Source organism: Sphaeramia orbicularis, chromosome 12 (assembly GCF_902148855.1).
Source record: "Sphaeramia orbicularis chromosome 12, fSphaOr1.1, whole genome shotgun sequence".
Lineage (NCBI taxonomy): Eukaryota > Metazoa > Chordata > Actinopteri > Kurtiformes > Apogonidae > Sphaeramia > Sphaeramia orbicularis.
The window spans coordinates 63,818,697-63,846,570 of record NC_043968.1 but is presented as its reverse complement, the minus strand read 5'-3'; the positions used below and the strand labels follow the sequence as shown (position 1 = coordinate 63,846,570).

General features: G+C 37.6%; 2 protein-coding genes and 1 long non-coding RNA gene across 3 annotated transcripts; 2 read left to right on the top strand and 1 right to left on the bottom strand.

Annotated features, from left to right (window-relative positions):
- Positions 1-273: 273 nt before the first annotated feature.
- Positions 274-16,579, top strand: LOC115429411 (uncharacterized). The gene is made up of 3 exons (XR_003936776.1): positions 274-767; positions 13,075-13,081; positions 16,568-16,579. It is a non-coding gene; the product is annotated as an uncharacterized LOC115429411 (long non-coding RNA).
- On the top strand, positions 2,435-11,092 carry hdhd2 (haloacid dehalogenase-like hydrolase domain containing 2). Its single transcript, XM_030148811.1, has 10 exons — positions 2,435-2,455; positions 4,000-4,111; positions 5,766-5,868; positions 7,396-7,501; positions 8,347-8,431; positions 8,735-8,900; positions 9,610-9,660; positions 9,909-9,972; positions 10,059-10,169; positions 10,959-11,092. Exons 2-9 carry the CDS (start codon positions 4,011-4,013, stop codon positions 10,160-10,162), a joined length of 780 nt encoding a protein of 259 aa, XP_030004671.1. The 5' UTR covers positions 2,435-2,455; positions 4,000-4,010; the 3' UTR covers positions 10,163-10,169; positions 10,959-11,092.
- katnal2 (katanin p60 subunit A-like 2) lies at positions 10,177-27,593 on the bottom strand. Its single transcript, XM_030148805.1, has 16 exons — positions 27,453-27,593; positions 25,443-25,513; positions 24,949-25,115; positions 24,823-24,859; positions 23,088-23,190; positions 22,907-23,005; positions 16,653-16,715; positions 16,472-16,549; positions 15,752-15,850; positions 14,144-14,207; positions 13,629-13,747; positions 13,393-13,484; positions 13,004-13,114; positions 12,629-12,791; positions 11,161-11,263; positions 10,177-11,044 (listed from the first exon to the last, which is right to left on the bottom strand). The coding sequence occupies exons 1-16, from the start codon at positions 27,504-27,506 to the stop codon at positions 10,911-10,913; spliced, it is 1,557 nt and encodes a 518-aa protein (XP_030004665.1). The 5' UTR covers positions 27,507-27,593; the 3' UTR covers positions 10,177-10,910.
- Positions 27,594-27,874: the final 281 nt, after the last annotated feature.

Genomic DNA, 27,874 nt, shown 5'->3' with positions numbered 1-27,874 from the left:
CCCTGGTCTGATTTTTTTTTAGTGCAACAGAAACAAAAAGAACAAAATTAAGATGCTTATTTAACTCTTGATACTACATTGAACACACAAATAGTCACTGTTATGGTCAACTTTCAACTTTATTTATCCTTAGGAAAGGAAATTCGGTGTGCAGCAGGGATCGTGAACACATAAGCACATACACAAAACCACATACACAGAAACAGCACCACTCGATGCCACCACAATAAAATTACACAATACAGGACAACACATAATGGAGCCACTCCCTTCCCAACACAAGTAAAAAAGGTCCAGTAGGGCAGTACACAAGTTAACTGCCATAATGACCATGAGCATTAAAAAATAAATAAATAATCACATAAAAAAAATTTAAAAACTGACACATAAAATTTTTTTAGACATTAACTAAGTGAATTCAGATTCCTAATAGCTACAGGAATAAAGAAATCCCTAGCTTGTCCGGTTCTCAATTGAGGAAGCCTAAAACGAGGAAGACTAAAACGTCAGTGGTACTTTTATTTTACCATCACTACATGTTTAAAGGAATCTTTTATTTTATAATGTCTTCATATGTAACTTTTTTTATTATTACTAAAAGGAAAAAATGTTTCTGAAAAAGCCTCACAAATACAGCTAGAGCTCTACTGGAGGGTTGATGTTGATCAAATGTTCTGTAATGTGTCACTTAGATGAATTCGGGTAGTGATACAAGTTTCAAGTAACTCTGCCGAACACATATTTGACATCTTTGTGTCGTTGTCACTGTTACCAACATTGTTGGAATTGTGTTGTGGTGTTTTTATCTTGCAATAAATTGATTATTTTAACGTCTTTATCAGATAATTTGAAGGAAAATGTCTGGAGAAAATTAAGTTTGGATAAAAGTTTCTGCTCTTTAGTTGTAGACTTTGATGAAGAAACAATTGTGAAAATAAATGTAGTGTTTTAACTCTTCCATTGGAATGCAAATATCCATATTAGTCTTTACTTTCTTCAGGAAATATATCAACAGCAGCACTTCTACCTCAGCCAAAGTTAAAAAAAAAAGTACAGGTTAAAATCAAAAGTTCGCTTGACAAGGCTGCTTTACACTCCCTCTTCATCATATTTGTCAGTTTCTTCCAGCTCAGCATGATTTATAATCCCCATATGTTGTGAATTATCAACATTTCCTGTGCTGTTAAGTCCCACAAATATTTTTTATTAACATTAGTTTTGATGCAAAATATGCAGAGGAGGGGTGAGAGAGGGAAAAGGGATCTGTTGGAATTAGAAGCATATGTTTGTCGGGGAGATTTGCACAGTAAAGCCACATTGATCTGTGATTAGTTAGAGCAGGGTAAAATCTGAAAGCGATCAATGTCAACTACATGAATGAGTATCTGCACTTTACAGGTGACATAAAAAGTTAGGAAAGGTGATAAAGAGTGTGTTTGTACTTTAAACAAAGATTTCTAAGTTCTGTCTCTTAAAAGCTTTAAATCCTTCATTAGCTATCATGTTTGTTTTCCAATTGAACAAGAGATAACTAGAAAAGCACTCAGAGAATGTAGACCTCCGCCAAGGCAGATCAGTGCCCACCCCACCCCCCCAATCACCACCAAAATTTAACAATTTGTTCCTTGTACCAGTATCAACATTTCCTGAAATTTTCTTCCAAATCTGTCCATAACTTTTTGAGTTTCTTGCACATGGACAGACAGACAAACAAACAAACGCTGGCAAAAACATAACCTCCTTGGCGGAGGTAACAAATGCCTGACAGTAGGAAAAAGAAAAAGACAACAAAAACTAGTAAAATCACAAGATTTAAGCATCAAATATTCACTGAGGGATTATAAAGGCAACACTCAAAAATAAGATTGCATTTTCAACAGCCTGTTTTTCACAGTTGTTATCTGTGGTACATAATATTTGTGCAAAAACAAAAACTGGAAGCTAAAAAAAAAAAAACCAAAACCCTGAGCAACAGTGTTACTAACATGCAAAGAGGATTTAATGTGTGTTGTCTGGCATCGTGCAGAGAGCATGTTATCATTTTGATAATACCCCCACCATATTAAATCTATTTGCCCTAAAAGACCTGGTAATGCCATGCATCTGCTGGTTGTTAGTGCAATAGGATACATATGTTTTTCATTTTTCTAATGAGTGATTAAGTGGTTAAAGATAACCCTCTTATCTGATTATGGTCTAGAAATTGGAACAACATAAAATAATAGTTAGAAAGAAAAGAGAGGAATATCACAGGAAGAGAGTAATTTTCAAAATGTTTTTTAACCTCGAAAACAATATGAAAATCCATCCGAAATAACTAGAATTTAGGGAAAACAAAAGCAGTTGCGGTATCTGGGCTACAGGGGTCAGCACTGACAACCAAGAAGTAAATGCGTCATTTTCACCAACGAAGAAGAAACCTTAGGAAGTGGCATAGAGTCTGCAGCTGTTGGAGGTTAGTTCTGCCGTTTCATACGTTTCTGAATGTTCATTTTTGTTCGTATATCTAAATGTTGTTTGATGTAAAAAAAAAAAAAATCACAGTAATTTATTTCAGTGCTGAAGTTTCTTATTTCGAAAGTAGACGTGAAACGCTCCCCATGCAGTTAATGCTAAGTTAGCTTTGACAAGTTTCAACCTGCAGGTGGATAGTCATGACGATGCTGGCAATTATAAAGACTTTAGCTTGTAAGTTAGGTACTTATGCCATTTGAATTTATATTTCCTGAATGTGCTTTAGTTATTAGCTGTGGTGTGTTGTCTTACAGGAATTAAGATTCTTTGTTAAAGTAGAAGTACTGCTACTAAAATCTGGAAATACTACACTATAGATAGAAGATGTGCATTTAGAATTGTTGTGCCATCTGCAAAATGTGCAAAAAGTCAACTCTGCACTAGAATGGTTCCTGTCAGTGTTTTCCTACTATATAATATATTTTTACTGATTAATTTTAACGCATTAATGAGTCTGCTCCATGTTACTTATGTAGATGTTTAACCCTCAAAGACCAGAACCAAGCATATCTATATATGTAATGTAACTGCTGACCCTTGAATCATGTCAATGGGCTTTGTAATGCAGAGTTTATCTGCATTTTCTCTAATTTGGACCCTCAGGAACTTAATGTCAAATGTGTATTTTATATATATATATATATATATATATATATATATATATATATATATATATATATATGTATTCTAACTTATGTGAAACCAAACATGATAAAAAAAAAACCTTTATTTTTGTCGCAGCTATGAATAAATTAATATGTGAAGAAGCCCTGAACTACACTATAGTCACTTCTTGTTGAGTACATGAAGCTTGTTTGATTAAAGTCCTGACTCGACCTGAAATGACCCCACAAATACAGAAATAAGCTTCACATAATAGATATGTGACCTGTAGGCTGTGTGTGTGTGTGTGTGTGTGTGTGTGTGTTAGAGCTATTTTGGTGGATAATAAGAGCATTATTGTACTGTCACATTGATAACTACATGACAGAAATCCAAGCATGTCTAAATAATAAGGGATTATAAAGCCGGTTATCAAATACCAATAAAATACAATCCCCCCCCAAAAAAAATCTATATTCTAGGCAGAAAACCATAAACGCCTTCTGAAAACCTTGGAATAATCCTCTCATGTAGCTTTGAACAACACATTAATCTGCTAAATTTCACCAATGTGAATTATGATTATGAACATGTAATCTGTAAAAGAATGAAATTATTATGAAAGAATAAGCTTTTTTAAAACTGAGTAAAGCCCCATTTACAGTGGACCTTGACCGTATTTAGCATTTTATCAAATCCTAATCAGAGACTGTGGTCCAAGCAGCTTGGTGACCACAATCTGGAAAAAGTAACTGCTTAATGAACAAATCACAGCAGACAAGGCACTGGAGGCAGTTTTATAGTGTTGAGATCTGAGGGTTGTCAAGTCCTCAGTTTGTTGACGTTGTCCCTTCTGTCCTGGTTCAACCCGTGTCCCTCTGCAGGTGTCCATCATGGCGGGCAGACGAGCTTTGAAGGCGGTGCTCATTGACCTGAGTGGGACTCTACATATAGAGGACACAGCTGTACCCGGGGCACAGGAAGCCCTGAACAGGTACCAGAAAACACAAAAACGTGGAAAGGCACTGATTAGAGGGACAAGTCAAATGTTTTTTGCATCAGGAGCTTGACAAACACTCTTTTTTTTTTTTTTTTTGTTCAACAGCTGATTGACCAGGAGCTATTGTGAAGGCGCTGTGTCCGACATGGTGTCAATTGTTGGCAATTTCTTTAAATCTTCTCTGACGAAACTACTGGTCAAATTCATTTCAAATTTTATGTGTAGCTTCATTAGGATAATGTCTACAAATTTTGTTCAGTTTTGAGCAATTTAGATTTTTGGATTTTTGACACATTTTTGAAATATTAAAAATTGACCTTACTTATAATTGTCTGTATTTTAATGATTTATTAACATGTAAATGGTTAGAGATATCAATATAGTTACTATTGAGCACTGATAGGAAGTCATATATGGACTTTCATTTGGGCTCATGACCTTTGACCTCGAGTGACCTTGAAGGGTCAAAGTCAAGGTCACCAACGTCTACATTTCAGCAATCTTGTTCTCTGAAACTAGTGATCAGATTCATTACCTCTGCCAAGGAGCAGCAAAGGGTATGCTTTCATCGGGGTTTGTCTGTTTGTTTGACTGTTAGCAAGATTACTCAAAAAGTTATGGACAGATTTTCATGAAATTTTCAGGAAATGTTGAGACTGGCACAAGGAAGAAATGATTAAATTTTGGTGGTGATCGGGGGTGGGGGGGGGGGGGGGGGGGGGTTGGGCAGATCTGTCTTGGCAGAGGTCTGCACTCTCCGAGTGCTTTTCTTGTTTTGGGTTGTTTTTTTTTTTGTATTTCAACCAGTGAGGGAATGTAATTAAGCACTTTCACCTCAGCTGTTATCCTTTCAATGTTATTAAACTTTATACTTCTTTATTACATCTTTCACTGCTTTTGTCTGATACCTTGAGTTTATTTTCACTTTGCAGTTTTTACTCCACTTCCTGTCTAGTGAAATTCATGTTTCTCCAAATGTGCTGATTTTGAATATTATGATAAACTAGAGAAAGAGTTGTTCCTGCATGATTTGAGAAAGCTCTCCTCCTCCTTAAGCTCAGTAAACTCTTTAAAATCCTCTTGGATTTGCTGGAAATGCATCATTAATCAATCATTAATCTGAGTGTGTATTTTTTTGTTTCATTCTTACAGGACCATGATGCTACAAAAACGTCTTACAGTATAAAATATTGAAATAATGGAATTTAAAACAGCCCAGTTGAGATCAACCTTAAACATCCACAGTGGAGAAATTAATCAAAAAGCATCATATCTAATTGTGAAACACTGACAGGAAGCATTGCATTGCACAATGACAACAACAATGAATTTTCATTCTTGATTTGCATTTTGGTGATAAAATGCATATAGTTTTACTTAAGGTTTTGAATGCAGAACTTTGACCTGTACCAGAGTATTTTCATGTGTTGTTCTAGTTCTTCGTGAGGTAAAGGATCTTCCACTGCTCACATGGTATTTTACAGTACTGTGTGAGCGACACACACTATCGTGTTGCAAAGTAGGAACTGGCGAAAAACATATTCACCTTTTTAATAACCTGGAATCTTCTATGTTTATTGTACCATTCATTCATTAATACTATGACTTCAAACATACTTTTAATTTCCAAATGTTTCCTTTTCCTCAGGTTACGCCAGGCATCGGTTGCTGTCAAGTTTGTGACCAACACAACAAAAGAGAGTAAGAGAAATCTACTAGAAAGACTTCAGAATCTCAACTTCGACCTTCAGGTAGAACACATGAATAAAATCTGTAAGGGGGACTTACTGCATGTACACATTTAACACACCTGTTTCACTAAATCAGTATGCGTTTTGTAATACATGCTCTTGTCTGTTCTGTTCTCACAATCGCTTGAAACGTCATCAGTTGAGGCCCAATTACTGTTCCATTTAAAAGGTTGCACAAACCAAGATGGGATGGAATTCCCGGATGTTGTTCTTGTCTGCTAGCTTAAACCAAGGATACACTGGTTGGTGACTCATGTGGACGTGGCTGGCAAATATCCCCAGATGCATTTTGTGCTAGTGTCAATTTATTCTCAAAGGCAACGACGGCTTCTGTGACAACTTACCACAAATATATTTTTTTGAGTAGAGGAAGTTATGAGATCATGTGATATAATGTTGGAACATGTGTGAAAGGCAGAATAGTGAGAAATACACCTTTATTATCTTGATATGGGATTCAATGAAATGTGTTTATCCAGTTTTGAAGAACATACAAAATGTATAAAAATATAAATGACATGTTAACAGTAGTATAAATGTACTGAAATCAAATTGAGTGACATGCTGTGGATCTAGTTTAAGATTTTATTGTATGTTTTTAAGTGTCTGAATGCCCCCCCCCCCCCCCCCCCCCCCTTTACCTTTCAGAGTTTTTACCTGTACGCATTCCGCCCAGAGAAACACAATCCTCAAATCACCTGATTTTTAGATATAGCAAAAGCCCATCTGAAGACAAAAAGCAACATAACCTTTTCTGTGGCAGGTCTAAGGCTCTGGAACAGTCTGACCCAACATATCATATGTGCACAATCCATTGAGCATGTTACATCTCTTCTGAGTCTGATCTCAAGAAATCATGTTGTATGTCACGCCAGTTCTTATGGCATTTAGCGTGCTATACATACGCAGTTTCAACCTGTCACATGTTATTCAATGCCATTTGATCACATGTCAATTTACGCCAAGATCTCCGGTTCACATAAACCTAACCCTAATGTGTGGTATTTCACACAGCGTGAACAAGTTTATAATGCGTACAGATAACACACCAATTAAACGTGGCATGTATAGTTATACGAGTCATGATGTTGCATTGTCTCTTTTAAAGACGCACCTATTTGCACTGGCTTTTAATGAGTGTGTGACTTTTGTGTTATCTTCTGGTAGTGTTTTTAAATGCTATTTATCCTATTGTGTATCTGCTTTTTTATCAGTTTTAGTACATCTGATATTTCTATATATTTTTACTGGTTTTATCATATTTAGTATTTTTACCTATACGGCAATTTGTGTTTTGTAAATGTGCAATAGAAATAAACTTGACCTTGATCTTGTGGTGGATTGTGGGAATATGCAGAGTTCGTACTACTTGATATTGAGAAACATCTAATGGGTCACGAGGAATATTGTTGATAGAGTTGTTTGATCTCTTGTAATATTTCTTGGTCTGACCCTCATTTAAAGTCATATTCTGTAGATACAGTTACTGTAATTAGAGTGAAAGAGAACATTTAATTTCGTCCTCAGGAAAAGGAGATCTTCACATCTCTGAGTGCAGCGAGGAGTCTGCTGGAGCAGAGACAACACAGACCTCTGCTGCTGGTGGAGGACAGTGCACTGGAAGACTTCACTGGTTGGAAACTGTGTGTGTGTGTGTGTGTGTATATATATATATATATATATATATATATATATATATATACTTAAATTTACACTTCTGTGTCTCCAAGGACACAGTGTCTTTTCATAACTATTACTTGTCAATCTCTAAAGAAAAGCAGAGCATGAAGTATTTTTGACCGCAGCTGAGAGCTTCAAAATCCACCTCAGTTTAATCTCAGAATAGTGTATATTTTTAACAGCATGTAGTATGGAGTTTATTAAGAACATTTATTAGGACTAGAGAGAAATCATTAGGACCCAAATGACTAATTCTGACAAAAATATTCAGTGTGAAAAGACATTAAATCAATCAATTACTGGCGCCAGCTTGTGTTTTACTCATTGGCTGACTTCAGGCCAAAGGGGTATTGTAATCATTTGTCTGTTCGTCCATCTGTCTGTCCATTCAACAATGTGATCGCATTATCTGAAGAATGCATTGACATATCTGCACTAAATTTATTCTGTGTATGCATCTTGGCATGGAGCAGAAGCCTATTTAAAATCACCTTGACCTACTTTTTCAAGGTCAAATGGCAACATGTCCTTTCAACTACATAATCATATTATCTGAAGAATGCACTGAGATTTCTGCACCAAATCTACACAAAGACAATCTAATGTAAATTATTGGGCAATAATTTGGCCGAGGAGTATTGAAAGTGTGCAGCATGTTATGTTACTTAAAAATGAGTAAATCAATTAATTCTAATACTAATCATTACTTTGATAAGATGTCCAGCTCAAGCTACTCTTATTTTAGACACTTTTACTGTATATGACTTCTTATTGTAACACAAACTGTTCCATTTACAGGTATTGACACATCAGAACCAAACGCCATTGTCATTGGACTCGCTCCTGATCACTTCAACTACCAGACACTTAACAAGGCTTTCAGGTAGGCTACATCTTTAGATGCACATACTAATTATTTTTGTTAATGGGTAGGGTAACTTGGATGTAAAAAACTGAAACCAGCTAAGCTTTTAACCCATTACTTTTTTGTGCTGGTTCTTTTACTAATTATCCTGAGTCTCACATGAGCGTTTTGTGTCATTGAGCAACCTTAGTCTCCATCTATAACCTTTTAAAATCTGTAGATTCAGTAATTTTGTAGATCGTTCTTTTCTTTTCTGATAGCCTTAAAATATTTTCAGTACAAACACAGTACAGTGTGTTAATTATCTGAACGTCTCTTCAGGATGATTCTGGATGGAGCGCCTCTCATTGCCATCCATAAGGCCCGGTACTACAAGCGTAAAGATGGTTTGGCCCTTGGCCCCGGGCCCTTTGTGACAGGGCTGGAGTATGCCACAGACTGTAAGGCTACTGTGGTGGGAAAGCCTGAAAAGACTTTTTTCACACAGGTAGGAAACTGTTTTTCTGTTGTTCACCCATAAAGACCCAAACATCCACTGGCGACCAAAATCATTTACTGATCTAAAATGTTTAATACCTATTGATCCACTAATTCTATCAATACATGTAAATAATTGGTGTAAAATACAGTTTGTCATCTTTTAATGGTCATCAGGTATGACCCATTTGGATGTTCGGTTTCCGTAGTCACCGTGGAAATACCATCTTTTTCTACAACATTGAATTCACCAGTAAAACCCATGGAGATTGAACATTGACAGTGGATGGAGACACTTGTTTTTATGTTCAGTTAATGATATATTTGACTGAAAAAGTAAACTTTTTCTTCCATTTTCTCTATTTTTGATATAATAATCCTCAACTTTAATTTCAGCTTTTATGGACATCTACATCAGTAAATTGAATATAGGAAAATACCTGATTTTCACTTAGTAATGCAAAATACTGAGCATAATAGAATAAATGTAGATAAATCCCATCAAATTTAAAAATGGAGAAAAAAAATCATTTTGGAACTGCCATAAAAGTAGTACTGGGTGAGTAAATGTACCAAAGTCTAATTCTCATGTAACAATATGGAGTCAGTTATGGGAAAACCCCCCCAAACACACATTTTCTATATTCTGATTGAGATTGTTGTTTGTCTCCTTTATCTCCAAATGTGGCCTGTTTATTTCCATTGTGCCCTTTAAACAGGCTCTGTCTGATTTAGGATGTTGCCCTGATGAAGCCGTCATGATAGGAGATGTAAGTATGGGATGCGTTAATTCAATTGAACAGTAAAGGATCAGCACATTTTAACGCTAAAGTATTCTACATGTGTCTTTCTTTTTAGCTCAAAGAACAAGTTTAACATTTTCTTTTTTTTATTATAAATACTTTAATTTGCTGGTAAAAATATTAATTACATCACAAATTCTTAAAATAATCAGAAAACAGTATTGTGCAGTTTGAAAAACTTGTGGTCAACTCGAGTACTGTTTGTTTTCCTTCAGGACGCCAGAGATGATGTCGGTGGGGCTCAGAACGCAGGGATGTTGGGTATTCTAGTCAGAACAGGCGAGTTATTAAAGTTTTCCCCTCTACCAACCACTGTCCAGTATGATCATGCTTTTAAGCTCATGTCAGTCTTCCTTCTCTTTCAGGTAAATACAGAGAAGGAGATGAGAATAAAATAAGTCCTCCACCTCACCTGACATGTGATAGTTTCCCAGACGCTGTTGAACACATCCTGAAGAACCTGCTTTGAGCTACAGGTAATCACACAAATCTACTGTATGTGATTTGCTTGTAGTTCTTCAGAAATAGCAACATGTGCTTCGAGGACAGATTCACTATTTTTGAGTCTTAAAACAATAGTCAAGCTTGTGTATAAGGATTAAAGAGGAGTTTTGCTCCTCCTGTGGTGGCTATTAAGTCTAAATGCTCATTCATGGAAGTCATCCACATCCACAGCTGTGGTTCTGTGCAAATATGCATCCCAATGTTGAAGATGAATTAGAGGGTTCATCAATGCAAGTTTCCAAAGTTTCTTTTCTATATATGGTTAGTCTCATAGCATAACTGCTTATGTCGAATTTTTTTCAGGTCATGGCCAGTGATGAAATGAAGCAGCAGTGGTAGAGTAAAGTTATGCAGATATAATTTGGCCAAAAAATATGACTTGACAATTATGCTGTGAGGCTAATGATATGATTCTCCCTTTATTACTTTCATTTTATTACAGCCTCAGGGGAAAGAAAATAAGGAACAATTGTACTTAAAAGACTGATTTGATTTTACCAAATCTGCCTCAAGTTTTACATTTTCAGAAAACCTTGAAAAAATTCATTTTTTCCACAGAGCTGTAGATTTGGTCTCCTGTCTTTTCAAATCTATGTCTATAAACGGGAGGAGTGTTTACAACAGAGGCCTCCTGACTACTGTTTTAAGATGGTGTGGTTAATTGTAAATTCAGTAGGAATTTGTTTTATGTAAAAGTCTTTTCCAAATGTCTGCTAGACAGATTTATACTCTTTCTCCCATGCTGTGTATCTGTCCATCAGGCTTCTGGCCGAGGGTTTGGTGTGGGCAATCGCTTCCAGGAAGTCGGCCGTTGTGACAGTTTCCAGCTGGAGCATGTTGGTGTTTCCTGTGAACAACAGTCACATTTCCTTCAGTATTTAACCCAGAGACACTAGTTTAAAGACATGGATCTCTGAATAGATTTGATGAGGTGGGTGTCAGTCCTTATGTGTCCCATCCTACCATCCTGATGGGACTCCAAAGCATCAAAGATCTTGCGAACTGGTCTCATGGCAGCCTCCTTACACACCAGTCTGATGTCAGACCCAGAATAACCCTCCATCTCCTAGAGCAGACACACACCCGTTCAAGAGCTACAGTCTTTAGTCTGGTGAACTGAAACATAGTGTGTTTTTCCCCTCATACACTTATCACACTCTGGGCTAGAATGACCACACTGAGATGCTTTAGAGGAGGTGGTCTCAGTTGGGTTCTGTTGAAAACATTGTCTAACCTCAATACAGCCGAACAGCCAGGTTTACTCTGACAGTGTGCGATGAATGCCTCCTCTATCCAGGCGTGCTTTGCATTATGGGATGTGGAGCAGCTTGCCTTTCCTCCATACTAAATAACAGTTTTTCTCACAGAAATAATCAGTAATCCAGAACACACACCTCACTGCTGTATTTACTTTGTTGCTTGTGCTCCTGAAACATCTCACACTAATGCCGCGTTTCCACTATGTGGAACCGACTCGACTCGACTTGGGTACCAGGTCCTGTTCCTGGAGACCGTTTCATTGTAGGATACTACCGACTTTACAATACCTGGATGTCATAGCGATGCAGCGCGTTACTTCCATGTCGTGTGCTCAGAGAGTCGCAGATAAACTTGTTAGTTGCATGTTGTCTCGTCAAGCTCATGCTGAATTTTTACATTGGCCACCAAAGACTGAATCTCGACTGACCGTGGTGTAGTTTTACAGGCCGTCATCATGTGAATTAACCTACCACTATATTTACTGTAAACTTCCGCATCTGTTTTTTGTCACAGAGACAACTCTCTGACCAATCAGTGGTCTGTAGTATTTACACATCACGTTTTAGTATCTGTTCCCCAGTCCTAGAACCTCGGCGGAGGTGATACCAAAAAAACTAGTACCGGGTACCAGATTCCAGGTCCTTTTTCGTAATGGAAACGCAAAAAGGCCAAGTCGAGCCGAGGTGGTACCACGTAGTGGAAATGCGGCAATAGTGATGCATTTTGATCACATGGACTTTTTCTGTGAAATGAAACTGAACAAAGCATTAAAAACAAACCATATTAAACAATGTGAAACTCCCATAATGTAATTTTCTCTGAGCATGTTTTTCCTCATTGTAAAAAGACAAATGGGTAAAGAAACATTACATTCTCACATTGAGTTTCATTTTTAAAATTTTTAAACAAAAACACTAGACACGTAAATTGCGTCATTATAACCATGTCAGAACATTGTCAGTGCTTAATGGTTAGATGTTTTCAGAGGCGGAAGCAAAGAGCTAAATAGTTTAAGGTCCTGTGATCTGAACCACGGAGAGTTTTTTAAGGAAAAAAATATGTAATTTAACATGGCTATTACTGCTGTTACTACCACTACACTACTACTACTATGGTACGTAAAACAGTCTGAGCGAAGGCCATTTAAGAGGTGCTTTTACATGTAGCATACCATTGCAAGGGCTTCATAGTCCAGCTGAGTTCGTAGCTCCACCCCTCTAGAGGAGTTAAGAGGTGGCAGCCAGTGGGAGATCATGGCACAGCGAGCTGGTGACGAGGGAAGACCGACTAGAATCCTTTTCTCTAATCTCCTCAGCATGCCATGATCCAGTTCCCTCAGGAACAAAACAGAGCAGCCATGAGTGAACTTTGCCATCATCTTGTGTCCTATATGTCATGGGGATAATCTGAGCCTGGTAGATGATTTGTATTATGTACTATATGTGTTATTCACTGTATGTGTAAATGAATTGGTAATGTTGACTAAAAAAGTAGTGATGGCCATTGGCTTGTATTTCTGAAGTGTGTGTTCATGTCAGGGCATTACCAGGGCAGATTGGAGGCAGCCAGGACAAACACCAGGTCGTCTGATCGTGCCAGTCCGTCCATCTGAACCAGCAGCTCTGTCTTCATGCGACGACTGCCCTCATGCTCAGCTCTGAAAACAAGAGCCCTCACTTTTCTTATGGATCTGTGCATTCAGATACTCAAAGCACTTTATATCAACAAGACATAATAACCAAACTACATCAGTCTTTATACAGTGCACTGTCTATAATGATACAGGACTAATGGACTTCTGCTTTTATTGATCTATGAGTGTTATGATTATGGCTAGAAAATATTTCAATTACAGCAGGACAATAACTATTAGTCCCTATTCACTAGACATAACAGCCATGCTAAAAATCATTATCATTTAGTGGTTCATCTTACCCCATGCTGGTTCCTCTTTGGCCCATTACTGACTCCAGTTCATCCAGGAAGATGGTGGATGGTGCATGGTACCGGGCCAGCTCAAACAGTACCTGCAAATGTATCAAGTTACACAAACTCAAAAATACACAGTATGAGACATGCAAGTGTTTGTTTTTGTTGCCATTTGTCCTTACTTAAAACAGCACCAAATAAATGCTTTCTAATACTTTTGTTTGTGTGGAATAATGACTTACCCTGACTAGTTTTTCGGAGTCTCCTCTCCACTTGCTGACAATGCTGGAGGCTGAGATGTTGAAGAAGGTTGTTTTACACTCTGTCGCCACAGCCTTGGCCAGCATGGTCTTACCAGTACCTATGTGTGAATAGGACCTTTACAATAAAAACAATGCAATTTATGTCCTAATTTAATGTCTAGATGCACTGGGGTCAGACTTGGATGATAGCAGGCATTTACTGGTGTGTGTGTGTTTTTTTGTTTTTATTTAATTTTATTTTTTACAGTGGTTTAATGTTTCTTCTGACTTCACATGCAACTTCTAAAGCCTTTCTAATGTGAGCATATTTTTTGATGCAATGGACTTATTTTCAGACTTCAGTCAAGCACTAAGCGTATGATTTTGAGATCAAATTTTCTGACTCCTGGATATTAGATTTTAATACTAAAACCACCCTGTTTATTGTCATGTATGTCATGACTATACAAATACCATTGAATTTCATCACTAAACCTGACTCAGGTGCATCTTACCTGGTGGACCGTAAAGCAGCAAACCCTTCCATGGAGACAGGATTCCTGTAAACAGCTGGGGGTACTGTGAAGAAAAATAAAGAAGCACAGTTCAAAAGGACTAGTAGGGAAAGGAGATCAAAATTGTGTTAACTCTTGGTGTATAAGAGGGTCAAAAATGACCTGGTGAGGTTATTTTCTTGCAATATCTTTGTAATAAGTTATCTCATATTCCAGTTATTCCTCAAACAACATGTTATTGATATGTTGCTCTTTAAATTTTTAACTCACCTTTTATAAATTTTATGAAATTGTAGTTTTGAGTTACTACCCCAACATTGCATAGGTGGGTCAAAATGACCCACCTTCATTTTCAATGGAATTTCATCTGAATCTTTGATTCAATCAAAAGCAAAACTGAAGGACTCAGTCATTGTTCTATTGCTGATATATAATATATACTACATACTGTTATTAATATGTTATTATATATACACTTTGCTTTTCAAAATATTTTGAAAAAACATTTAAAAATTGTAAAAAATTATTTAAAATGTGAAATTCTTTTGTGGAGCAAAATATAATACAAATGATTGGTTTAAGAGTCTGGTTTAGACCAGCTCTAAATGCTAAGTGTCATGAGATAATTTTTGTTATGTGATGCTATATAAATAAAATTTGATTGACTGATTATTACTTTTAATGAGACAAAAGTGCTACAAAAACACAGTGCTTTTAACACGGGTCATTTTTGACCCATTTATGGAAGAGTGGAGGGTCCAGACACTCATGCATCCAAGGGTAAAGAGAGACTGGTGGAGGATGGGGCAAATGTATGAAAGGGACCAGAAACAAATAATGTTACATAGTTATATAAAACACAAAGGTGTGATAAAACACCTTATAGTTCAATACAAGAAGAATTAATTGCTGCAAAACCATTAGCCACTTCAAGCAATAAATGGATATACATTTTAATTTTCTGCAGACCAATTAGGAGCAAAAGAAAACAGATTAAAATGACTTAAAGCTGGAAATATCACATACCATAAATTGATATGAATTTTAGGTGGTAAACCGAGGCAAATCACCAAACTGACCTTATACTGCTGGAATGAATAATAATGGACATAGAAGTTAGGGATTGTGGGAGTGGTGTTATTCAATAAAACAGGCCGGCAGAGTAGGAGATAGACACATCAGTCCTCATCTCTGTCTGTAAATGTCAAGAGGATGCAGACAACCTGATTTGTTGTCATCATATCCATGAGAAAGGTCTAGGTGATGGTGATAAAAGCCTGTGTATGTATTTTCTGTGTGCGTGCACTCAAATCATGGGTGCCAGCTCTTATTTGTGTGGCATTTCTGTATGCAGGGGGAAAATAAAGGTGAGTCTGACTGTATATATAAATTTAAGATGCCATTGTGTGTATGCGTTCCTGTCTCTGTGCCTATCCATCTAAGTATGTGTGTTACCATATTATCTCAGATATAGATTTAATGTCAGCCTAACAGACTGGCCTGACCCCATTGCCCAGCTTCTCTTTAGGCCCTTTAAAGGAGATGTATTCAGAATCGAAGACGGGCGACCAGTGTTGAAATACCAGCGTGCTTTGGCAGCAGCCATACCTTAATGGGATAGACGACGGCCTCTTTGACTAATCGCTTGGCGTCTTCCAGCCCGATGATGTCCTCCCACCGCACATTGGGGCTGTGCAAATAGATGTCCTTTTTGGAGCAAACACACATTCACACAGTTAGGTGGTGCACGTCAGAACACATGTCCTGGTGTGATGAGTCTTTCGTAAATAGGTGTCCTTTAGAATGAAACATCAGATAAGGGAAATAGATAGAACCTGGGCCTTCATTAATACAGCAGATCAAGTCATCCACAATGAAGCTCTTCACTGCTCTCTAGTGCCCATGCCCACTACTACATCACCCATTTTCTCAATACTGTATGAATACTACATTGCATTTTTGATTACCGTATTTGACTGACTTGCATGTTCTTGTTTTAGCCAATTAATTTGACTTACATTTCATATTTTAATCATTCTGGATGGTTTTTATTACACTGAATTGCATCATTTTTAATCATTTTTAATCACATCGTCTTTTCTTTAATTTAATTATTTCTTTAGCAGGTTTTATTGCTTGCTGAATTATCTTCGGTTTTTATGACCACTGTTCTGTGTAGTTTCTGGCCTTTATAAGAAATGAGGCCTCTAAGAGATTAAATAAAGGCTGAATGAATGAATGAATGAATGCTCTACATCAGAAATGAAAATAAAACCAGCTTCTCCTCATCTTGATGTGTTTTGTCAGGTGTGTGTGTACATTTAATACCCTGCTGATAACAGAAGCCAGTTCTCGCATCTCACCACTCATTCCAGAGAAGCCACTGAGGGGCTTCAGCAAACGCTCCTGCAGCACAAATAAAAGTTGTGACTGTTAGTATCATTAGGATTTGTAGTAGTAATAAGTATATTCAAGCAATTCTGTGGTTTAGATTTCCTCCAGTGTTTACCATGTGGTCTGAGTCACTGAGGGTTCCTTTAGCAGCATCATGCATCAAACGGCCTTCAGTCAGCTGACCATAGGACAACAGAAAACAGTGCAAGTTATTTATGCAAAAGAAAAAAATATGATGACAATACAAATACTGTCAAAGTCAGAGTGATTACATGAAAAATCTTAACAAAGTGGTAAATGGATTGCAGTTACACTACCGGTCAAAAGTTTTAGAACACCACAATTTTTCCAGTTTTGTATTGAAATTCAAGCAGTTCCAGTTAAATGAACAGCTTGAAATGGTAGAAAGGTAAGCGGTGTACTGCCAGAGGTAAAAAAAAAAAGAAAAAGGTAAGGTTAAAAAAATTGAAAAATAATGTACATTTCAGAATTATACAAAAAGGCGAACAAGAAATGGGTTAACAACTTAAAGCAGTTCTGCAGCAGTGAAGGTCGATCAAGCCTCGAAAGTTGGTGCTACCAATTCCTACAGGTGTCCCAGCCTTTCTGAATTCCTTCCAACCCCCTCTGTCTGCATAAAAGTAGTGTTGGAACACTCTTTGGTACCATACTGTTGTGATCATTATTTGAACAGTATTGTACTGCAGAAAGTAGTGTGTTACTATAAAAATGGAAAAGAGGAAAAGGCAATTAATGATAGAAGAGAGACAGACCATCCTAACACTGAAAAATGTAGGTCTTTCCTACAGAGAAATTGCCAAGAAAGTCAGGGTGTCAGTAAGTCCAGTTTCCTTCACCATCAAAAGGCACTCAGAAACTGGGGGAAATGCTGACAGGAAGAGGTCTGGCAGACCCAAAGCTACAACAGAATCAGAAGACAAGTTTCTGACAGTCAACAGCTTGCGTGATAGGCGACTCACAGGACAACAGCTTCAAGCAGAGCTCAATAGTGGTCGTAGTAAGCAAGTCTCAGTTTCAACTGTAAAGAGAAGACTTCCAGTTGCCGGTTTGATGGGTCGAGTTGCAGCAAGAAAGCCACTGCTGAGACTTCAGAATAAGAAAGAGGCTTGCCTGGGTCATGAAACACTAACAGTGGACTACTGAAGACTGGAAGAAAGTGTTATGGACTGATCAAACCTGCAACTCAAAGTCTTCTCTTCACAGTTGAAACTGAGACTTGCTCACTATGACCACTGTTGAGCTCTGCTTGAAGCTGTTGTCCTTTGAGTCGCCTATCACGCAAGCTGTTGACTGTCAGAAACTTGTCTTCTGATTCTGTTGTGGCTTTGGGTCTGCCAGACCTCTTCCTGTCAGCATTTCCCCCAGTTTCTGAGTGCCTTTTGATGGTGAAGGAAACTGGACTTATTGACACCTTGACTTTCTTGGCAATTTCTCTGTAGGAAAGACCTACATTTTTAAGTGTTATGATGGTCTGTCTCTCTTCTATTGTTAATTGCCTTTTCCTCTTTTCCATTTTTATAGTAACACACTACTTTCTGCATTACAATACTGTTCAAATAATGATCACAACAGTATGGTACCAAAGTGTGTTCCAACACTACTTTTATGCAGACAGAGGGGGTTGAAAGGAATTCAGAAACGTTGGGACACCTGTAGGAATTGGTAGCACCAACTTTCGAGGCTTGATCGACTTCCATTGCTGCAGAAATGCTTTAAGTTGTTAACCCATTTCTTGTTCGCCTTTTTGTATAATTCTGAAATGTACATTATTTTTCAGTTTTTTTAACCTTCTTCTTTTTTTTTTTTTATTTATGTATTTTTTTTTTTTACCTCTGGCAGTTCACCACTTACCTTTGTACCATTTCAAGCTGTTTATTGGACTTGAACTGCTTGAATTTCAATACAAAACTGGAAAAATTGGGGTGTTCTAAAACTTTTGACCAGTAGTGTATATAAGTGGACAGTCGGAGCAAGGATTCGAACCACCAACCCACTCTACCATCTGAGTCACAGCCACCCCAGTGGCTATTACCACAGTACTGTGGGACTACTTGCTCATTTGTCTATTACCACAGAGCCAATCAACACCCTCGTTATATCATGTGTAGACTGATAACCTGTAACCTATCACCTTGCTGCCACAGTACTGTGGCAATAAGCATCGCACATGCCATGTGCCTGTACGGTTACAGGAAAAGAGTAGGTTACCAGTTACCAGAAGCTGGTTTGCACACTTATTCACACTTTCAGTTTCAGGATGCAGACATTCATTCATTCATTTTCTGAACCCACTTCATCCTCACTAGGGTCACTTGGAGCCCATCCCAGCTACTTATGGGCAAAAGTGGGGTACACCCTGGACATGTCGCCAATTCATCACAGGGCTGACATATAGAGACAAACAACCACTCACACATTCACACCTATGGGCAATTTAGATTAACCAATTAACCTATCAGTGCATGTCTTTGGATGGTGGGAGCATGCAGACAAACAACGTTAAATGTGGCGACTGCTTTGCCTCATAGGAAGAATTTGCCCAGGTTTTTGATGAATATAAATCAGCCACTGGGAAAACATTCAGTGCAGAATTTGGATCCTTTGATTGGCTCTGTGGCAATAGACAAACTGATATTTTGTACCACAGTACTGTGGCAGTATCCATTGCCAAATCTTAAACATATTTAGAACAAAAAGCCCTATTTGCACAGGACTAATACTAACTGTAGAACTCTGGGATTTTGTAATGATTTCAGAATTCATCTTCACCCTGTGCAAACTGCCAAGTTTGTAATTTGTACTATAAAATTCCACTGTACTACACTATTTCAGCAAACACAGAGTTCCGGGAGTAATATCAGTTCCATGTGAATCACCATCTCAGTGATTTGATGGGATTTAGGGTGAGGGTTATACTTTATGTTTCCTCCATGCATTTATTCAGCCTATTTCTGGGTTTGTGGTGAAGGCTGCACTAGTGATGATCAATGAAAGTTTTAAAATTGATCTGAATGGAAAGCCAGGAGGTTCATGTTGCCATTTAACTTTGATATTCACTGAAAGATCAAACTGGAATCCTTGAGGAAAGCAAAAGATGGATAAAATGGATGACCAATGGTACTCTGCAAAAGTTTGTTGGTTTGGAAAAGTTACAATAACCACACATGTATTTCTCAGTCTCCATATTAAGATCCAATCTAGATATATATATGAAGCATGTGCAGTAGTTAAAAACAGTTTCTGGGGAAAAAAAACAGCTTCTATATACCGAAGTGTTAGCATTTAGAGTGACCTTCAGCACTTAACATGTCTTTAACTCTTTTGTTCAGACAATATGAGATTTATTGCATTCATTTCCTGATGCTTGATACCAGGTTTCATTCAACACATGTCATGTTTCTACGCGTTTGTGCTGGTTCTTGTCATGGGGACAGGGTCACACTAAATAGTGACTTTGCCATTTAAAGCCCATTTTTTTGTGTGTCATTTAAGACTGTGCGTATTGAATGAAAAATAAACTGCACATGCAATATTTCATTGCACCACCTTTGGTTTTGATTACAGGAGACATTCACTGTGACATCTTTTTTGCCACATAATGCCTGCAGTGTCACAATAAGGTTCATAGTATTTTTTTAATCCATAGTTGCATTAATTTTTGATTATTGATGATGGAGAATCAGACTGCTGCATCAAATCTTCATCACATCCCAAATTTGAGTCTGGACTTTATGATGGCTAATCCATGAGTGAAAATGATGTCTCATTCTCCTTAAAACATTCTGTCACAAGCCTGATGATCCTGATCAATCCTGGCATTGTCCACTCTTTTTGACCTTAAAGACACGAGAGGATGTTTACTGTATTTAGAGTTAAATTAACATCCTGGACAAAAAAAGTAACTGCCTGGATTTAACTAGCAAACTAGCAAATTGTTCAGATCCTTCCATGGGTAAGTCCTGCAGTGGTTAAATAATGCTTCAGCTGTAACAGGTCACTTAACTCTAACTTATGCAGTAAGTAGCCTCTCATGTCTTTAATGTCAAAAAGAGGACAATGCCAGGATTGATCAGGATCATCAGGTTGTGACAGAATGGTTCAGGGAGAATGAGACATTTTCACACATGGATTAGCCACCATAAAATCCAGACTTGAATTTGGAATGTGATGAAGACTTGATGCAGCGGTCCAATTCTCCATCATCAATAATCAACAAGTGGAGCCTGGCACAACAAACCCTGCCCCTCACACGTATTGTAGCTTATTTTGGCATCGATCCAGCTGATGTCATCATGTCTATGCGTGTGCTGATGTCAGCATATCTTTATATATGTGCCAAGTTTGAAGTAAACTATAAAAACATCAATTTTGTTTCAGAGATTCAAAAATTTGCTCATTATAAGTATATGGGAGAGAAAACAAGATTTTAAAAATTTGGTAAATTTTTTTTTTTTACTTTGACCTACTTTTCCCAAAATGTAACCACATCTTTTCCGGGTCACTGGCAATCTATAATACCAATTTGATATGAAATCACTCCACAGTTTTGCTGCTACAGACATGAGAAATTTCACCCATTATAAGTAAATGGGAAAAAAAAAAGATTTTAAAAGGTCATAAAAAATGTAAACTTTGACCTAGTGTTCCCAAAGTGTAATCAGATCTATTCTGGGTCACTAGCAATCTATAAACCCAATTTGGTATGAATTCAACCAATAGTTTTGCTGCTAGAGTGTTGACAAACAAACAAACAAACAAAGCAAACAAAGCAAACCAAAAACAATACCCCTTGCCTCTCCTTTGGGGGGCAGGGTAAAAATTAATGCAACTATGGATGGACAAAATATTATGAACCTTATTGTGACACTAGATAAGTATTATGTGGCAAAAAAGATGTCACAGTGAATGTCTCCTGTTATCAAAACCAAAGGTGGTGCAATGAAATTTTGCATGTGCAACTTTTTTTGGCCAGGCACTGTATATACGTACACCAGTGGCAATTTCTCATAGACTGCAAGGGAAGCCCGGCTTCCCCTAAAATTACGAAAATTAAATGGTTAAATATGTACAGTTGTGTTGACATTTCATTGACTACAAATGTGTTAGAACACGTTCATCTCAGAGATGAGTTCGTTCAGAATCAGCTTTATCACAAACCAACGGACACTATGTTGTTCACCTCTCATACATTCCCGTTGCGCTGTTTTCTCATTCGATCTCTGCTCAGTGCATTTGTCCGTAGACGCCAGGCGTCTATGGGCTTCAATGGGACTGAGTGGAACAGTTTTTTTCATTGCCTCAAAACTGGACGGTAATTGGATAAATGCCACAATGTTGTCCCGCCCCCGGACGCCAGGCGTCTCTGGGGGTGAATGGAGCTGTGGGCGGAGCTCGGCCGGGCTGGACGCCACAATCCCACGTGCTGATTGGAGGGTCGGTCGAAAGACTGAATCCCGTTTGATTGACAGCTATTTTCAGATCTACTCCGTCACTGACACAGTTCAGTTTAATACCGTCGCACATTTTGCTGTGAAAGAGAGAGAGAAACCACTACGAAATTACTCGTTCATTTCTTGCACTGTAAATAAAACACACTCATTGTACTTCCTTGTTTCAATTTAACATAATTTCAGCGTTTTCTTGTTTCAGTTACATAATTTAATCATTTCTTGTTCGAGTTTAATATTGTTTTGGAGATAGTTAAATCAATCAAACTGTCGGCTATGTCAGAGTGAAAGGAGCATCTCTAGTTTAAAAAGGCTGAAGTCATACACTCGCAACACACTGGGCCAAGGCAATCTAAGCAGCCTAGTTCTGCTGGACATTGAGAGGACACTGGTCCAGTCCCTGGAAAAGACGCCTACTTGGTACGATAAGGTCACTGAGCATTTTCTTAAACAGGAACGGAGGGCCGAATTTATGTTTAAATAACTTGACAATTTTTTTTTTTTTTTTTTTTTGATGTAAGCTGACAATGAGCTTCCCCTGTCTGAAAGATGAGCAGCCGCCACTGACGTACACTCATTTCAGCCCTGTAAAAATGAAGCTAAAAGTGGCCTCAGACTTTTACACTGTGCAATGACAGCTGGTGCAGCCTCCATCTTCCAACAGTTACTGTATATGAGTGAGTCTGCCTTTGACATGAGAAGCAAGGAATAATGTCGGTAATTCAAAGTACAAAACAGACTTTGCTTATCCCATGCAAATGCACTGAATGAAACACAGATGTAGGAGGTTCATTTCCAAATTACTGAAGGTCCACATGTCATACTAGTCCTCTATGAATACCACTTAATATATGATCATTAGAATCATCCCCATCCCCAGAATTTTGAAGAATTACTCAACCTTTTTGTTCACGATTCCCTCCCCAGATGGTAGGTTTCGGATGGAGGACACATTAAGACCAAACTCTGATGACTCTGGAAGAACAGAGGAGCCATTCTCCTAAGGAATAAATAGTCAGTACATCAAAATATATCCTTCAGTCCACTAAAGGAGGTGAGTTGTTATGCATTTAATGCTATACATTTAAGTGTGCATTGGCTGCCGTCTTCTTGGCACTGCTACCAGAATTTGGCCTTTGTGATGCATTGATTTTAGGAAGAGGCTTTACAGTTGAACAGGAACTCCTGAAGGGCAAGAAGAGACAAAGGATATCTGTCACTGGAAAGATAAAGGAAGAAATCATTTGTAGCACACTGGCATTCAAAGTACATAACAATAGTCTTCAACATCCCTGTCAAATGAATGTCTTGTCTGTTGCCATGTTGTTGTTTTTATTTTACACTTTGTTGATACTCTTAAAATAAAAGGATGGTGTTCATGTGCTACTGAGATATTAACATGATAATCAATCAAATTTTATATATATAGCGTCATATTATAAAGTTATCTCATGACACTTTACATTTATAGCTGGTGTAGACTAGACTTTTAATAAGCCAGTTTACAAACTCCCAATAGAAACCTTCAGGAGCAAACACTTGGCATGAGCAGACCCCGGTGTAACGGGCCAAATATACCCCCAGACCAGACTACACCCGAGGTTAAAGCGGATATACCCAAGATACCCCCCCCCCCACCCCCCACCCCCCACCCCCCGGGCCACATTATGCCCCCATGATAACAGTAGTGTAGGGTCATATACACAACAATTACTTCATTTTTCAACATTTTATTGGGGTTGAGCGTTGTCAGGTAAGTTGAGTATAGTATATGATGCACAGCTTGGACGGCACTTTTAATTTCATTGTACTTGTTACAATGACATTAAAGATATTCTATTCTGTTCTATTCTATTCTATTCTATTATCAGTGTTTAACTTTAAACATTTAAATTTAGGGAGGACTAGTACTACAACTTGAAGTTTCAGGATGTTACGACTTTTATTACATAATGAACAGTCAAATTAATAGAACATTATTGTTCCAATTGCATTATAATGTTTTGTTTTTGATGTGCTTTTATTTTAATGTGTAAACACTATTGAGAAGTGTGTTGGTAATCTTTGAGGAAGTCTCATATTTTTTGCTGATTAAGGTTTTTCTGGTTGAAGTAATAAAAGTAATTTAGAGTTTTAAGATTTAAGTTTGTCAGCTTCCTCACTTAGCTTACCTAACAAAGCTGAACCCCAATAAAATGTTGAAAAATTAAGTAATTCTTGTGTATATCACTCTATACTACTGATAGCATATGGTATAATCTGGCCTAGGCTGCTTTAACCCTGGGTATATTCCTGTCAGGGGTATACTTTGGCCTGTTACTCTTGGGGGATGGTTGTCTGCCTTGACCAGTTGGGGTTAAAGAGAGAAGGATAGAGGAAAAGAAAAAGAGTGAGAGAGTGAGAGTGAGAGAGAGAGAGAGAGAGAGAGAGAGAGAGAGAGAGAGAGAGAGAGAGAGAGAGAGAGAGAGAGAGAGAGAGAGAGAGAGGGGGGGGGGTGGGGTGGGGGACACATGGATGCACAGCAAACTGAAATATAACTGTTAAAACCTGGAACTGCTGTTATTAGTACAATGACCCAAAACTGCTAATTCTACTACTCCAAGTACAAAAGCGGATATACTATTACTGCAGTGGTTAGTACCAGCAATAGAAAACTCTACCTTTCCAGTATCCAGCATGATAATCACTATAACAACCATATGGATAAATGAATAATAATTGTGGTGGCAGGGGAGAAGCAGGACCACAGCAGTAGGTCCAGTGATGATCCAGGGAAAACCTGTTAAGACTTAAGACAATGGTAGATACATATCTTACCTCTTCATTCCACCATTTTTTATATGTCGGCTATCACCTAGATGCAAAAGAGGACAAAACCAGACTTAAAACTTCATACCAATTACATGTGTACTTCCCAGGTATTCTGAATGTAGTAAAAACAACCTGGTTCTGCTGTTTTTTTGATGAGTTTGGGATATTTCTGGAACTTAATGTTGTGATAGCTCTCATACTCCATCAGCACCATCTCCAGGTCGATGTTATCACAAACCTCGAACTTCTTCACACCTCCATTAGTCTCCTGGTCCAAGGCTACAGCTGCAGCCATGTAGCTGGTCAACACACACATAAACTCACATGTACTGTATACTCGAACACCCCCACTGGAAAGGGCAGGAAGTTTCACCAACAAGGTCAGGACTGGATATTACGGTGTGATTTACTTGTAATGTGTTTTTGTTGATGAGCTGCATGTACTGTAGGCAATAATGGAGCCAGTTTCTTTTTACACCATGCCTGCTGTCACTATTTCACTTGACATCGGAAATTCCTACATAGACTGTGTCCAGCTTTTGAACCTAAAAAAAATCAGTGCTGCTGCAGCAACATCAGTACCATTCCTACTCAAACTAAATCCTCAAGAGTGCATCATCACTTACCCTTGACCCAGCAGGTGATGATAGATGAGGATGAGGAGGCTCTTCCTCCTCATTTCTGTCCTCAGCTCATCCTTTAAGCAGAAATAATAAGCAGTTAGAAAACACCTCTGTTGCCCTGATGTTACCATACATCATAAAGTTGCTGGTTTGTGTTATGCCTATAGACAGAAATTAAAAACTAAATGAATAACAAGGACAGTTAAAGGTCATATATAAAATTAACAGAACATACTTTACTGAATTGTAATGATGAACTTGTTCTCTACTTGATTATTTCTGCTTTACTTATTATTTCTTTCTTCAATACACTCTCATAAGAAAACAATTCTTAAGTCAATGCGTTGACATTAGTCAGCCTTAGATACTTCTCTATCTTTTTGTCCAGTGAAAACATAGATCTCTAAATGAGTCAATTTTGAGTCCATACTAATCATTAAATTCTACTTTATGGTGTGAGAGAATTATCCATTTTCTTAACTTTCTTAAACTCTTGAACACATTATTGGATTTGATTTAAAAAAAAATAAATAAATAAATAAAAATAAATAAATAAGCAGTCTCCCAAAGCTGAAAAAAGGGCTGCTTTTCTGATGATTTTAAATCTTTAAAATATTGAATTGTAAACCTGTCACCTTGTTCTCCAGGACTCTGGCCCTAAAAACATATGATGAGTTTACAGAATACGATGCATTGCTGTAAATTAAATTAGTATATAGAGTTGTTAAAATTACCTCAATCTTGCTCGAATATGACCATGTACAGCAGTAAAACGCAACGTACACATACTTAACTGCACAATGACAAGTTAAAATTTTCATATTTCAGATACATTTTACTCTACTTGCATACTTTAACTTAGATGAGGTTTTAAATACCAAAAGTTCATAGTAGAATATTTTCACAGATGGAGTAGTGATTATCATGTTAGTTTGATTTATGTTTTTTTGTTATTTGCAAAAAATTGTTGTGGCACTGTCATATTCTCCCTGGGCTGTTTCAGTCTGTTGCTCAGACCTTGTCAGATAATTGGAAAGTCAAGTATTATCTGCTTTGGAAATTGGCATTGTGGACAGATTTTCATGCAGGTTTATGAAATTGTGAAAGCATTAATATGTTCTCCCTGAGGCGATTTAAGTTATTTCTAAGGCATTTTCAAGTTATTGTAAAAAGCTATCTATGGTAGAGTTGGTGGCTTAAACTGTCACCACAAAATTTGGACACGTTTTAGTGTATTTAGTCATGTATGCAATAATACATAACACAGCCATGTTACTTTACTGATCAACATATAATCACTGCAATGCAAGTAATTGTTGAATATGGTAACACTGTCACATCCAATTACACTTTAAGGTTCATGCACATGCAAGCAGAGATCAGTTAAATTTAACAAAATGTCCTATCTGTAACTAAGTGCTTTTAAAGCACCTAACTTATCACGTCATAGCAGACAATGTGGGATGTAGTGCATTGAAGCCCCCCACCCCACCGCCACCTCCCACACACACAAACACAAATAAGCTAACTAATCTGTACGTACAGTATCACAGACTGTAGGTTAAATGGAGCGACTGAAGCCGTGATTAATGACTTACATACACCTGCGTTTATGGTTCACGAGCAGCCACGTGCGTGTCTTTTATTATGAGAAAAAGCCAGAAGATGGCGACAAAATACTGGAGTATGATGAAAACCATCTGAGCCGTATCTAGGCAACCAGTGCACGCCGAGTTACTGTTACCATGAATGTATAGAACAGCTAACAGGTACTCCGTTACAGTGTAACAATCACGCCATTATTTGCAGTAAACCTGTATTAAACACACTTTCCTGACCGTATATATAGCTGCATTTTTCCATTAGTGTAGTTCTCATTTGGGACGTTTAGTTACACAAAAAACCTAAGGTCAACTAAGATAACAGTGCTACCTTAGTTTTGTTAGCTTAACTACATTTGCCCGTCACGTCTGCTGGAAAACGCACCCAAAGACACATAATTGAACAACTCACCGCTTCCCTGGCTTGATGAGCGACCTTCATCGACTGATAGGAAAGCTCCATCATGGTTTTAACCTTCTAATAATGAGATACTCCGTCCGTGAGTTTTCAGTATCAGTTTCTGTTGAAGTCACTTGGTCTGTCCAGTGACTGTGGTAAGTTTTGTCCCTCGGGACTTGCCGTACTTACAGGTAATTTAATTTGCGGAAAAGATGTATTTTATCATTTGAAACCTCATCATATAAATAAAACACAATCCATAATATTTACACGCTTTTTTCATTACTGTCTTTTAAGTAAAGACAGGAATAAAACAGCAGAACGCCACATAAACTTTGCATGTCTACACATTTCAATCAATCAATCTTTATTTATATAGCACTTTTCATATATTGAGGATGTAGCACAAAGTGCTTTACATTATAAGTTTAAAA